Source organism: Pristiophorus japonicus, chromosome 7 (genome assembly GCF_044704955.1).
Source record: "Pristiophorus japonicus isolate sPriJap1 chromosome 7, sPriJap1.hap1, whole genome shotgun sequence".
In the NCBI taxonomy this organism is placed as follows: Eukaryota; Metazoa; Chordata; class Chondrichthyes; family Pristiophoridae; genus Pristiophorus; species Pristiophorus japonicus.
The window spans coordinates 125,063,629-125,078,482 of record NC_091983.1 but is presented as its reverse complement, the minus strand read 5'-3'; the positions used below and the strand labels follow the sequence as shown (position 1 = coordinate 125,078,482).

General features: G+C 44.9%; 1 protein-coding gene across 2 annotated transcripts in view; it reads right to left on the bottom strand.

Moving 5' to 3' along the window:
* Nucleotides 1-14,854, bottom strand: part of tbc1d32 (TBC1 domain family, member 32) — a 454,803-nt gene that overhangs the window by 303,864 nt on the left and 136,085 nt on the right. For both annotated transcript variants that reach the window (XM_070885302.1, XM_070885303.1), the window contains exons 14-16: nucleotides 7,218-7,310; nucleotides 6,727-6,869; nucleotides 5,092-5,219 (exon numbers count right to left, since the gene is read on the bottom strand). In XM_070885302.1, the coding sequence (XP_070741403.1) occupies nucleotides 5,092-5,219; nucleotides 6,727-6,869; nucleotides 7,218-7,310 (364 nt within the window). The remainder of the gene's footprint in view (nucleotides 1-5,091; nucleotides 5,220-6,726; nucleotides 6,870-7,217; nucleotides 7,311-14,854) is intronic.

The window sequence follows — 14,854 nt, the reverse complement described above, 5'->3', positions numbered from 1 at the left end:
TCATAAGTGGCATGAAGGAGGGAACAGCTTATATATTAAAATTACTGATGACACCAAGTTATACAGCTAAACTGCATGCAAGCTGTTCTATTTGTTGAAAATGAATGGTAAGAATAAATGAAATTTGAAGAAGGATTAGATGGGTAAATTGGACAGAGCCCGAAAACGGGCACAGTGATCGCAATACGTGATTAACCTGTGCTCGTTGCTTCTGATGCAGGGAGCACGTCAACTTTGTGCTGCCTGCTAATTAACATGATTGCAGCATGCCGCCTGTTGAGTGGAAGCATGCCACAGCAGGGGGCCCAAAATTATGAAAGGCTTGTACCACTTAAAGCTAGCCTGCACTACTTAAAACTAGCCTGCACCTCCGAAAGGGGAGGGACACTCTGACTGGAGCAGGTGCTGGAAGTCATTGTGGACAACATTCTGACCTGGAGAAGACTGAATATTGCCACAATAGGAGTGAGAACATGCTCTAAGGTTCTCCGACACTGCACTGAAGACCTTGGTGGAGGAGGTGGTGAGGAGGAGAGATGTGCTTGTCCACAAGAGGCCAGAGGGACAGAGAGCCATGGTGGTCAATGCTCGGAGTCAAGCTCCGACGACCTGGATGCAGTGCTGCAAAAATTCAATGACATCAAACGAGTGGTCAAGGTCAGTGAATTAATCTTCAAATGCCATATCTTACCAACTGCATCACTAGCCTGAGCAACTGCTCAATGCACCACATCCCCCACTAGGCACCTACCTACAATCTCTATCAAACAAGACTCATACCTCACATTCATAGCTTACATAGAAACATAGAAAATAATTGCAGGAGTAGGCCATTTGGCCCTTCGAGCCTGCACCACCATTCAATATGATCATGGCTGATCATGCAACTTCAGTACCCCATTCCTGCTTTCTCTCCATACCCATTGATCCCTTTAGCCGTAAGGGCCACATCTAACTCCCTTTTGAATATATCTAACGAACTGGCCTCAACAACTTTCTGTGGTAGAGAATTCCACAGGTTCACAATTCTCTGCGTGAAGAAGTTTCTCCTCATCTCAGTCCTAAATGGCTTACCCCTTATCCTTAGACTGTGATCCCTGGTTCTGGACTTCCCCAACATCAGGAACGTTCTTCCTGCATCTAACCTGTCCAATCCCGTCAGAATTTTATGTTTCTATGAGATCCCCTCTCATCCTTCTAAATTCCAGTGAATATAAGTCTAGTCGATCCAGTCTTTCTTCATATGTCAGTCCAATCATCCAGGATTAGTCTGGTGAACCTTCGCTGCACTCCCTCAATAGCAAGAATGTCTTTCCTCAGATTAGGAGACCAAAACTGTACACAATATTCAAGGTGTGGCCTCACCAAGGCCCTGTACAACTGCAGTAGGACTTCCCTGCTCCTATACTCCAATCCTCTCGCTATGAAGGCCATCATGCCATTTGCCTTCTTCACCGCCTGCTGTACCTGCATGCCAATTTTTAATGACTGAAGGACCATGACACCCAGGTCTCATTGCACCTCCCCTTTTCCTAATCTGTCACCATTCAGATAATATTCTGCCTCCCTGCTTTTGCCACCAAAGTGGATAACCTCACATTTATCTACATTATATTGCATCTGCCATGCATTTGCCCACTCACCTAACCTGTCCAAGTCACTCTGCAGCCTCTTAGCATCCTCCTCACAGCTCACACCGCCACCCAGCTTAGTGTCATTTGCAAACTTAGAGATATTACATTCAATTCCTTCGTCCAAATCATTAATGTGTGTATTGTAAATAGCTGTGGGCCCAGCACTGAACCTTGCGGTACTCCACTAGTCACTGCCTGCCATTCTGAAAAGCACCCATTTATTCCTACTCTTTGCTTCCTGTCTGCCAACCAGTTCTCTATCCACGTCAAGACATTACCCCCAATATCATGTGCTTTCCAAATGCTCTGCTATTATGTCTTTAATAATTGATTCCAACATTTTCCCCACTACCGATGTCAGGCTAACCGGTCTATAATTCCCTGTTTTCTCTCTCCCTCCTTTTTTAAAAAGTGGTGTTACATTAGCTCCAATCCATAGAAACTGATCCAGAGTCTATAGAATGTTGGAAAATGACCACCAATGTGTCCACTATTTCTAGGGCCACTTCCTTAAGTACTCTGGGACACAGACTATCATGCCCTGGGGATTTATTGGCCTTCAATCCCATCAATTTCCTGACTAATAAGGATTTCCTTCAGTTCCTCCTTCTCCCTCATCCCACAATTTCTTCTGATTTAGCTGCAGATGGTGTAAGCAGGCAACTCTTATTTTTCCCTGCTCCCCTCACCACAGCCCCCTACCCTTGTGCCTTTCTCCTTTCGGATACCAAAGAACTGCAACCTGGCCAAGCAGTGGTGGAAGAACAACAGGTCGAAGAGCAAGAAGACGGTGATGAAGAAGAAACATCGTCACTCGAGTTTACACTCAGTGCCACCAGCTCAGATACTGACACTGCTCATAAATTAGAGGATAGCTTCGAGGCGGATTCTGCACGTGATGAGACACAAGGCAAGAGTGGCCAGCAGTCAGGGCAGGGAGAAGGATAGTGCAGGTGCCAGCTCACCGGAGGGTGAGGTCGCACACTATTTGTGCTGCAGAGGACTCAAATGAGCACTTTGACGGGGCAGGCTACTGAAGAAGGCTGATGGGTAGGCACAATAAAATGCTTGGTGCACTGGCAGACCTGCCAGAATACTTGCATGCAATGTCAAGGAGCATGGAGGAGTCTGGCACCAACTTGGCAGAGCTTGAAGCCCATTCTATCCAGTATGGAAGTGGTGGCAAACTCCATTAGCCCCACCTGTGGACCCAACCATGATGCAGCTTCTGATGGTCATGATGGCTCAAATGCAGATGATACAGCGGACTGCCACAGATTGAAGGCATCATGACTGTTGCCAGGATACCGGGCACTGGCCTGCATGATTCGCTGCATATCGTCGCACACCAGCTGGACGTTGAAGGAGTGGAATCCCTTTCGGTTGTAGTACATCTCATTTGACATGCAGCACCCGCAATGCGATGTGCATGCAGTCCATGGCACCCTGCACCATGAGGGAGCCTGCAATCCTCACGAAGCTGCGTGCTCGCTCCACCTGCTGCTCTTTGGCAAGAGAGAATGAAATGTATTTCGGAAGAGAGAGCCTCAGTGACCTCCCTTACGTGGCAGTGGACAGCAAACTGCGAGATATTGCAAATATCTCCAGCCTAGGAGGAGATAGGAGCCTGACGCAAAGAAGTGCACGGCCCCGGTAACCTTCACAGCCACTGGCAATGTGGCTCTCGCCCTGCTCTGAGATTGCAGTTGCGACTAGTTAGAAGAATTGTTCCCTGAACACCGTGGCAGATATGGCCTCCTGCTGAGAGCCCTTCTCCCCCTCCTCCTCCCTCTTCCAGCAGCTTGCCATGTTCTTTGTCGCCACTGCTACTTTGTCCAGTCATGCTGTATTCCAAGGGGACTGCCTACTATTGCACCCATGTCTGGGAGCAACTGAAGCCTTGGCACCAGGACAAAGTCCTTCAGCACATGTCACATCACTCTTTAGCAACTCTAAGGGCCCAACATTCGCCATGACTTGCATCAATTTTTTTGGAGTAAGTTGTTTTTTCTGGCGTAAGTTAGAAAATGCCATTTTCCCCAAAAATTTTGCTCCAGAGTAAGTCAGTAAGGTACGATTTTTTTTAGGTTAGTTTTTTTTTCCCAAAACGGGGCGTTGCCAGGCACTTACGCCAATTTTGGCCATTTATGCCACTTTGACCAGCAAAAACGTACTCCAAATCCACTTAGGTCAGCGTATGTGGCCAGCTCTGAAAAACCTTGTGGGCAGTTAAGAAAAAGCAGCACACATTCAGCACATATTAGGGCAGGGATAGGGGAGGGAAGGGAACTGGAGAGGACTTCAACAACCAAGCACCAAACATTAAGGAAAAGCTCAAACCAATAAAATACAATAAAAAAAGTAAATCCTACCTTATCTTTAAAGTCTGCCTGGGAAAGGCAGCAGGCCGGCCTGTGTGTGAGGCCATTCGGCCTGGGATAGGGAAGGGAAGACGCACAGAAGTGCAGCTGCTGGAGCTGAGCGTTTAATCGCGCGGGGAGGAGGGCAGTGAGAGCCCGCTGAGCCACCGGAGATGCGCGTTTAATCGCGCGGGGGGAAGGTGGGGGGGGGGAAAGAGAGCTCCCCTGGCAGGCAGCAATTACAGCTGCGATGCTCTTTAAAAATGGCAGAGTGTCAAGTTTTTTTTCTCTCTACTGCACCAGCGTGCACGTCGGGGCCGCACCACTGCGCATTTGCGAAGGTGCCGGCAGTGTTTTCGGCGCGGGCATTTGGCTCTGCTCCCCACTTCACCATCGACGCCACGCCAAGGACTCCGGGGACTACACAAAGCGGCCAGGATGGGACGAGTTTTTGCCGGTGCTGTTTCCAGCGCACAAAGTCAGCACGCTTGAGGTCAGTGCGCCGACAAAACTGCTTGGGGAAAATCTAGCCCTATAGAACTCTAGCAACTTTAAAAAACTCTAGAAAGCACCAAACATGTGTACAATCGCAGCCAGTAGAAATCAATCAGCAACTAACCCAAAAGTAGTGGATGATCCCTTTAAATAGCGCTGTTGTGGGCGGGGGGGGCGGCGACTCTTCCGCTGCTGAATGCGTTATCAGCTGTGCGAGCTTAAGAAAGGATGTTAGTTGAAGCATTGAGCTACAAGATGATAGTGCTGGCATCAAATCAATATTGCACGTTGACTGAAGTCATGATCTGCCTTCTCTACATACTTCTGGCGGAAGCTCATTGCACGTGCACTTAAACCCTCACTAAGATGTCATCTGGCGTGACTCCCACCAGAACGTCACTTGTAGCGCCAAAACAATGGATGCTAAGGAGCCGAATTTTGCGGCCAAAGTTTTTTGGCAACTAAACTGAAAGCGCCATGACTTATTTCATTTTTGCTATCAGAAGAGAATTTGAACTCGTGTCCAAGAGCTAAAAAGGCACATACTTTAATCACAGGCTAATTATCTTACTTATATTTTCTCTTAAGCTTAATGTTCTTACCAGTTCTTTGCAGCATCTTTGTTATTTTCACCAAAAAGGAGCAGTGAAAGACCTCGGTCTGTAGAGGCTATCCTTGCCAAAATATCTGCTGTGTTTATCAGCACTGTTTCATTACAGGTAACTATCATCTATTCAATGCAAATAAATCAACATTAAAATTATTACTGCTGTTGCACTTTTACTTCAGAACAAAATAACTAACAGACAATTCAAAATTTAAATTAATCTTACACAAACTGTTGTAGCATTTTCACACACAAAAAAATGTTTTACAGATTTTCTTTAAGTGTTGTTTCCAAGAAAATATTGCTCCAACATTTTATGACTTTTTATAACGAAATTGCTTTGCTTGTCAGGATGAGGGATGCAAGTGCTGGGAATGCCACATTTGCCATACTATGAACAGATGCACAGTAAGTCACTCTCTCCTCTACTACAGTAAGGTACCTCAGCAAAGTATCTCAAGTGCAATTTTCCATTTCCTTCACGAGTTATTTTTATCGTGTCTGAGTGTGACTACCAACTTCTTCCAAATTATAGGCAATGTTGTACTGCCCACACACATACCTACATGGAATTATGTTGCAATTTCCCAAACTCATTTCACAAAGGATTCTGACAGCTGATAAAGACAGGAAACATTCACCCCATTGGTTTCACATCTCCAAAGTGAAAACCACAGCACCAAGCAGTGTTCCACTATTTCAAAATTAAACATAAATAAAGGAAACGACATTTGGACATTATACTCTATATTGGATGCTCCTCTGTAATGCAGCAAATTTACTGCAGCATTATATCATGACCGACTGGAAGTAAAAATATTACATACCTTACTGATACTGAAAGATACAGACCTCACTGCTTTATGCCTAGAAATTCAGGTGCGCCAGGATGAAATCTCTGCAGCTGATTGGTGAGCTCGAGGCACCCCCGATATTGGGCCTTGGACCAAATATCCATAGAGGCGGTGAGCTGCGCAGAGTTGCCGGCGAATCGTCGTTAAAGATTGGGCCACTGCTGGCATCAGGCAAGTAAGGTAGGGTGGGCCAGGGAAATTGGTGGCCGGGGACGGGTCGGTAATCCGGGGGGGATGGGGGTTGCAAGGGGGCAAAAGGAAGCCAGAGAAGTGCTGGCAGGGGAAGTTGCAATGGCTGCGATGGCAGTCGGTATGGCTGGCGGTGGGGGTGTGAGGAAAAAAATGTTCCTCTCCTCTCAAGACCATATTCAGGTAGAGGACAGTGGCCTTCCTGCTGGTTAGTGCCACATTGTGCTGTGCGAGTTCAGCGCATGGCGAGTTAAACGCAAGGGCATTCAAAAATTGAAAAAAAAAGTCCAGCAAGATGCACAGAACCCTAATTTAAATAAATTATTCTGTACTTGGCATGTCTCCAACGGGCGCTCCAGCCAGCAGCACATCTATCTTATCCAATATGACAGGAGGTGCATGCCTGCTCGCCATATAGGGAACAAAGTAGGCCATTTAGCACTGAAAAATGTAAAATATTTTAGTGCCTTTCTTTTCATTTAAAAATGTTCAGGCTACATACAAGTTAAAACAGCAAGTGAGGAAGTTATAATTATAACTAGGCTCCTAAGCAAAAGCACTGATAAAATTTGTTGAAATTACTCCACCTGTTTTCCTTTCAGCAATGTGGATATTGGAAAGAGAAGGGAATCAATAACGGTGCTTCTGTAGAGGCACTCGATAGCACATTCCTTTCGACCACATAACATGCGCAATACTTCCATCACAAGATTTGCAGGGGCATAGGAATCTAAAAGAAAAATATTTTATTATGTATTGAATTTAACAAAGCTCAACTGCAGACTTTTCAAAACTTGATGGAAAACCACAGCAGGCCCAGCTGCATTTGAAAAGGGAAGAAATAGGTTTTAATTTTCTTGCAAATTTCTGACAAATGGATTGCTATCCACATGAACCTGACTTTGATGTTGAGACCCTTTGTCTTTGTTACTGAAAGCATTATACTTTTCAGATACTGAGAGACCCCAAGTGGATTTCTAGCATTTTCTATTTTTATTTCTAATTTTCAGTTGCAGTCATTTTCTTTTTGTCTGTACGGACGTTTTGTAAAGAAGATATCACAGTGGCTGGTTATTACCTGTTTGCGAACCATTTCCATACTGTGCTGAGTTTGGTTGCTGGTACATCATACGGATTAACAGTACTAATAAATCCTTCAGAGATACTGGTTCTGGTTTAAAAAAGAACAAGTTATCTGTCAGTTTATAATATTAGTTTTGTCGAATGCATTGCTCTTAGCTTTGCTCCTTATTCTATTATAACTGAGATATCTATCATAAGAAGTGCATAGAAAGTTGTTAATTGGAGCCTTGCCTGGAACACAAGACTCTGGGGCCGAAATTGCCCACCACCTGAAACAGGTCACACCTACAGTTCTTGAAGTGTCCTGGCCGCCCCAATGCATGGGGTGGCCAAACTGGAGAAATTCAGCACTTTGTGCTTTTTTTTTGGAACGGGGCGGAAGTGGCCTGATCATCGGGGCAGAAGTGGGGGCGGGGCGGAGTAGCTGACGCTCGACGTCATCAACGTTGCGCTGATGACGTCATCGCGCTGGCGCGTCACAATGTCCCTTCCCATCAGTTAAAGGGGAGTCCCCCTGCGAACTCTGCAGCCACTTTAGTGGCAAAGACTGGGCCATCAGGGAGGGTTTCAGCCGGGGTGCCAGGCAACCTATTGGCGGGCGGGCTGAACCTGCGGCCATAATTGTCGGCCAGACCTGGCAGTCGGCCGACAACAAAAAATAACATGGCGGAAGCCACACAAAGAATATCAACAGCAAAAGCTGTCAGTGGCACCGACTGGCGATGGCGGCGCTCCCGTGGGGCAATTTCCAGCGGGAAAATTTCAGGAAGGGGTTGCCACCGGTTGGTAAGGGGTCGGCGCGTGCACGTCGCGGCGGGAAAACAGGCGGAGCGGTCCCCTACACCGCTCCAAACCGGAGGAAGGGCAATTTAAAAAATGCCACCCCTCCGCGGAGACTCGACGGCCATTCCGCACCGACTTATAGAAAGGGGAAATTTCGGCCTCTCTGTTTAATTTGTGTATCAGAATGGTATTTAAGTCAATACAATCTTAAACTCTGATGAAATGTGCAATTTCAGAGGTCAAATCAGATTTTACAAACCAAAGTGTCATTGGTAAGTGGGATGAAGTAACATATTCATAGGCTATAAAGTAAAACAGACTGCACTAAGCAGAATGAAAATTAAAGAGGAATGTAAAGCCTTTCATTTCCTGAATACAGATACTAAATTGTTCTATTAAACTCCCTTTGATTAACATATATGGCTGTGTTGTAGGAGGTAGGCACCTTTAGAATATACCAGAATACTAGGCATTAGGCACCTGCTAGATATATCTAAACATATATAAGTTTAAAGTGGACACACACATAAAATGGCTGCCCAGGCATGATGGGAAATCAGGTAGTCAAGCTGTGAACTGTTGAACGTTCAATGACCAAGCAATAACCCTGTGAGGCCCACTGTAGGAATGCCTGGGATGCGGGAAGACAGAGATAAGAAGGAAACCATCTCCTGTGAACAAGGTCATAAACCAATTAATTTCCCAGGAAGAAAGATAAGAGGGAAACCATCTCCTGTAAACAAGGTTATAAACCAATTATTTCTCCCAGATGAAAGAACTAGGGAGAGAAACCTGGATACGGTCCTGAGTTTTTCCTCCCCGCTGAGCGTAATAAAAGCCGCATCAGCATTGGAACCGACTCTGAGTGTTGAGTGATTCTTCTGAGAAAACACTAACGCTAACAATGGCGTAGTCGACGGGATTTCCCGGAGTCGCTGGACGCCCTTGGAAAAAACCCGGGTGAGTATAAAAAACAATTTTTAAGTATAAAGGGTGCGGAAGGTGGAAGCTGGTTGATCGACACGAGGAGACGGTCTAATATCTCAAACGCCTAGCCTGAGCCTGAATTAAGAGGACTTTTGTCCCACGTGACGGCCAGGAACCAAGTAGGCGTAGGGAACACATTTAGACCGTGGGATCGTGATACCGAGAGACATCTTCCGGACCCAGTAGTGTAATTTGAAATACCCCGGGGCTAACGGAATCCAAACCTGTGAACAGGGTCGGACCAACGGGCTGAGCGGTGGTAGGTAGTCGTTAAGGATACGTAGAGCACTGCGGGAATTGCTTAAACGCGTTTTTAAGAATTGTATAAGTTTGTGTAACAGCAGAACTTGTGACCTGACAGTAGCCAAGAGACAGTTTACTACAAGTCGCGCTAGAAAGAAAGCGGACCTCTGAGAGTAGATTCCTAACGGTACTAGTCCTACCCAGGAATGGCCATGAAAACAAGTAAACTCGAGTGGGGACCAGAAGGGTCGCTTACCCGCCACCTGGCGGAAAAACAAAAGAAGCTAATTGAAAAAATGATTAAAGCAGGGTGGAATCCTCAGGAACTAGTTATGTGAGGAATTATTTAGATAAAACTACGAATTCCCTGAAAGGTCATGGATCCAAAAATAGAGCCGGCCAAAACAAGAAGAGAGACTGTTGTAAATGTCTGATCATTGAGTGAGAAGTGTCTGTGTGATTTTTGACTGCAGAATGAATTTTTTTATGTTTTCATGTTCCGAAAGCCTGGTTGGAAGAGGAATGCAAGTGTCTGTTTATTTTAGAAACAGAGTGAAAGTCTTTTTTTTAACCCTTTGTAATGTTGTCCTGTATGTGGGAAGTTTTAAGACATTTAAGTTAGAAACGCAGGTGTGGATTTATTCGGATGATAAGTTACGGAGCTAGGAAAATAAACAAATAAAGGATAGGTTTGTTGAGCAAAATATTTATTTGACACGCTCACTTACTTGCCGAAAGAAAACATGCAATGATTGATTGGGTTGAAAGACATAAATTTAGTCTCGGAATGAGATAAAGAATGCTTTAAAAAAAAAAGTTTTAAATAAAGATTGAAATTACAAAGTTTGAATTGGGATTTTGAGATATTCAGAGAAGGCACAGGAAATACTGAGGTGGATTTAAAAAAAAAGAAAAAGATTAAATTAAATCTGATCAGGTCAAACTCCTGGGCAAGTGGCGAGCTATCTGCGAAGGTGTAAAAGGAACTTTTGGAAAATGTTAAAAAACAGCAAGCTTTAGTAACGACTTTGAAACTGGAGCATTTTGAGATAACGAAAGGCAGCCCTCAAACTCTCAAAGCTGGACTCCATTCCAGTTATGAAAAAAAAAGAAAAAGATAAAGACGCCACTTTGAAAGTAAACAAATGATTTTAAATTAACAACTTTATGGAGTTACGAACCCTCCGTGTAAAATACAAAACCTAATTTGAAGAAAGAAAAAAAAGATGTAACGGACTAAATGGAAAAAGACATAACTTACTAAATACTAGTTGATGTTTGCTGTGAAAAAGATATTGGTTTAATTATAAGGAAAAAAAAAATTGGAATAAGTAAAAAACACTCTACATGGATTCGAATTTTCAATTATGAAAAAGTTTCAATGCAGTTTGAAAAGATTTCCAAAATGGACAGTGTTTATCAAAAATGTCCCGAACAGTCTAAACAAGCAGGAGGGTTTTGAAGATAACGAGGAGAAAGAGAGAAATAAAAAAAAAACAGAATTGAATTTCAGTAAACAAAATTGCTATTGTATGTGTGGTCTTGTTTTAAAACAATTAAAAAAAAATTATTTGGCAAGTACTTGAATTAGAAGTTAAGAAAACATTGGAGTTTACTCTAATGATTTATGCTGTTTTTAACGGATTCCTAATTTCGAAGCCAGTTTTGAAGGCACAAAGACTTTTTTTTTTCAGATGATTACGTGAAGTCACGTAATGACATCAGGTCTTCTTACAAACCTGGAAAGGTGTTAACCCTTTCCATTGACAGCCGTTTTATACTGAACATTGTTAATTTGGATTTCTTAATAGGAAAAAAAGACTCACCTAACAGAGGAAACAAAAATAAAAACAGAACTAGCTTATGTAATAATACTTGCCTGATACAATAAAGAAATAGATATTCAATAAAACAAATTGAAGAGTTAAAAGCTAAGATAAACAGGCTGGAAGAGATAACAGGACTAGACGGATAGTGCAGTGCGCAGCCATAGCACCATCACCTCTGGCAATAGAGCCAATGTACCCCACGGTGGGTAGGTGTAGTCCACAAACCCAACCTAACGGTAAAGCAGACAGCGATGTTTGGAGGAATAGCTTTGGCCTTGGTCATAGGAGTTTGGGTAATATTTAAGTGGGTAAAGACACGGGCGCACGCCCTACAGATTCAGCTCGAAATGGTTCGATTATAACCTTGTGCTTCTGATTTTGCAGGGTGACAGGGACACTCGTAGAGCAAAAAACTTAACTCCTGGTGACGACCAGGCCGTCTGTTTAAAATTACAGATAATACTTACCGGAATGGGAATACGAAAGGCGCTACTCGTAATATGGATAGCCCTGCGACATGCACGTACCCTGGGCAACACCGACGGACAGCAGAGCACGCTGGAAATAAACAACTACATGAACTATGGAGTCTTGTTTAATTTAACGGACGGAATGTGCATCCCAGCAGCCAAGGACTGGAGCAAGGACAGGACTTATTTTAATGCATGGTTACAAGTGAATCCTAATAAGAATCCTAATAAAAATAAGAGTATGTGTACAGTGCTCCACGGGTATAAGGAGCAGATGCATTAAACGGAGGGATGTCAAAGGGCCTGATGAATGTACTTTCGGCATAATTTGCGCGCCTCCGGGACAATCCCAGCAATCAGTCATCCGCAAGAAGGGAATGGGGCTGTGTGGGTATTACGAGGAGGCGGGGGCGGCTGCAATATCATTGTATGTATGTTTCTCACCCCCTCCGACACCGCGCCCCATAAGAATCACTACATTGCCCGAGGAACTGCCTTGCCCCATAACTACGAAGGGACCAGAGAATGGGATTGTAATGTACAACGAGGGGGAACTGTTGTATGATAATGTTAAACATGAAATTGTGCCTGTTCTGATCAATATTTCAGGCATCCAGATGCCGGAATACTGTACAGAACAGTCAAGGAAGATGTACAATGTATTAAGTAAAGTTGTAATGCAGCAGGCTGCCGATGCAATGGGTGCCAGTAGGTTCCGGGGACAGGGGTTAGCCCCCAGGATGAAGAGGGAAATAGTTAATGATGTTGCTACCGTTTTCAATACAGGGACCTCCGTAGTGAACTCGATAGACATACAAGGATTAAATGAGAGGGTGGAACAGCTTAGAGGGGTGATGAAGGGGTTATTGGAGAGGGTGGAGCAAAACCAGGAAGACCAAGCCAACCTAGGAAAGGAGGGTGCCAAAATCCAGCTGGATGGCATCTCAGTCCTGGAAGCTCAAGCTAGAACCATCAATCACCTCACTGATAGAGAACAGGAAGATACAGGGAAAGCAAAGACAGGGGCAACTCTGTCACGCTTATGGTCTGTGGATGGTGGGACAGATCCGCCACAATCTCGACCAGATCCAACGCGGGGAAGTACGCGATTGGATAGACAGTTCACATTTAGCTCAGTTGGCTAACCAAAGGGGGACACTGGATAATTGTACTCTGAAGGGACTGACCAGAGTATACCCAGCAATTCCAGATTGCCAGATGGGTAGGACTACAGGGATAGGGATAGTCCTGATGATCCCTAGAGCCACGCCGGACTCAGGGCCGTTCCCCCTATACCAACGAGAGAATATTGGAATAATACGGGAAAATGTCTCCATGCGCTACTACCTGACCACCACCTCTGCCGTTCGTCGAAACAACATACTTACCGGGATTTCCCTAGCAGATTGCAAGCAAAAGGGGGAAATCACAGTATGCCCTCACCCGGTGGGCAGAGGGGAGCGAGACGAGTGCGGGTTTAACCGAACCGACGGGTGTGTACTAGAAATAGTGCCCGCACACATGCACTTCGCGAGGGCAGGCTACGGAGGGAAGGGAAGATACTGCGTCTCTACTACTGAGCGTTCATTCCAGTATAATGACCTGCAGTGCCCTATACCACAGCCAAACTTTTGCTTTACACCACGACCTGTCGCGATCGGGCAAGCGCATATCACCCAGGTTAGGCGCTGGAAGTCCGAAGTTATTGAGGTAACCGATCAGCTCCATGATCATTTACAGGCTTATGATGAACCAGATCAGGTCCTTATCCCACATCTAACCGAAGTATTACGAGAGTTGAGGCTCAGAGTGGGTCAATCCGTAAAGCTCTACCACCAACTACAAACTAAAATCAAAGTACTGGAAGAAGATACTGAGGTAGACTTACAAAGTCAGAGTTGGTGGAGAAAGGTCTGGGAGTGGGGAATAAATGTGAACATCCACCCATGGATTCGAATAATTTCACATATACTGGTCGGGATACAATTGATCTTAGCAATAACATGGGGCTTAATGGCCTGCCAGGCATGCAGACACCACGCACAACGAAGACGGACAAATCACCGTTCCCCGGATACTAAACAAGCCTGTTTTATAAGGGGGCAGGAGGATTTAGCCTTTGTCAATTCGATTAAAGCAACCGGGACTCCTGAAACCGCGTGACTGGCCAGCACGTTGAGGCAGGGAGTACCGGGCCGTGCACAAAATCTAATAAAGGTCGAATGGTCGGTTAAAAGGGGACTAGGACTAGTCCCTTTACCGAAAGGGGGAGTTGTTGTAGGAGGTAGGCACCTTTAGAATATACCAGAATACTAGGCATTAGGCACCTGCTAGATATATCTAAACGTATATAAGTTTAAAGTGGACACACACATAAAATGGCTGCCCAGGCATGATGGGAAATCAGGTAGTCAAGCTGTGAACTGTTGAACGTTCAATGACCAAGCAATAACCTTGTGAGGCCCACTGTAGGAATGCCTGGGATGTGGGAAGACAGAGATAAGAAGGAAACCATCTCCTGTGAACAAGGTCATAAACCAATTAATTCCCCAGGAAGAAAGATAAGAGGGAAACCATCTCCTGTAAACAAGGTTATAAACCAATTATTTCTCCCAGATGAAAGAACTAGGGAGAAAAACCTGGATACGGTCCTGAGTTTTTCCTCCCCGCTGAGCGTAATAAAAGCCGCATCAGCATTGGAACCGACTCTGAGTGTTGAGTGATTCTTCTGAGAAAACACTAACGCTAACAGGCTGCTACTGCCTTGAATGGCAAAAGTCTTTAATGCAATATTTTATGTTGTGATATTATCGTGGTATTGGTACAATTCAGCTTATCAGGCTTACTTCCTATTCATTTCAGGGGGAAAACAACACTCTAAGAAGAAAGTAACCAAAAGCTGCCTTTATTTTTGTTCCTCCCTAGCTACTGCAGAGACAGGGATGCAAAAGAAGATAGTGGCCCCAAATTTCCCCAGGACCTGGGGCACAATGCAGGGGTGAAAGGAGCAGAAGAGGCTTTTGAGGATGGAGAATTGGGCAGGTCTCAGAAAACCCATGTCTCTCGCCCATTCCTCCAAAGAATCACCAATTTAAATTCCTACTGGGGCGTGGGTAGGCAAAGGTTCCATCCATTCCATAGAAGGCCCAGGATAGCAGAAGGCGGCCGGCCTGGCAGGATGCCATCCCACCTCCCCGGAATTCATAAAGTTCCTGATTGCTGAACACCATGCAAGCTGGACGCAAGATACCAGCGCTCAGGTCTTTGGAACAGATGCTACTGGGCCCATTGAGGTCTCTGTGCCACAGTTCTGGCCTAGA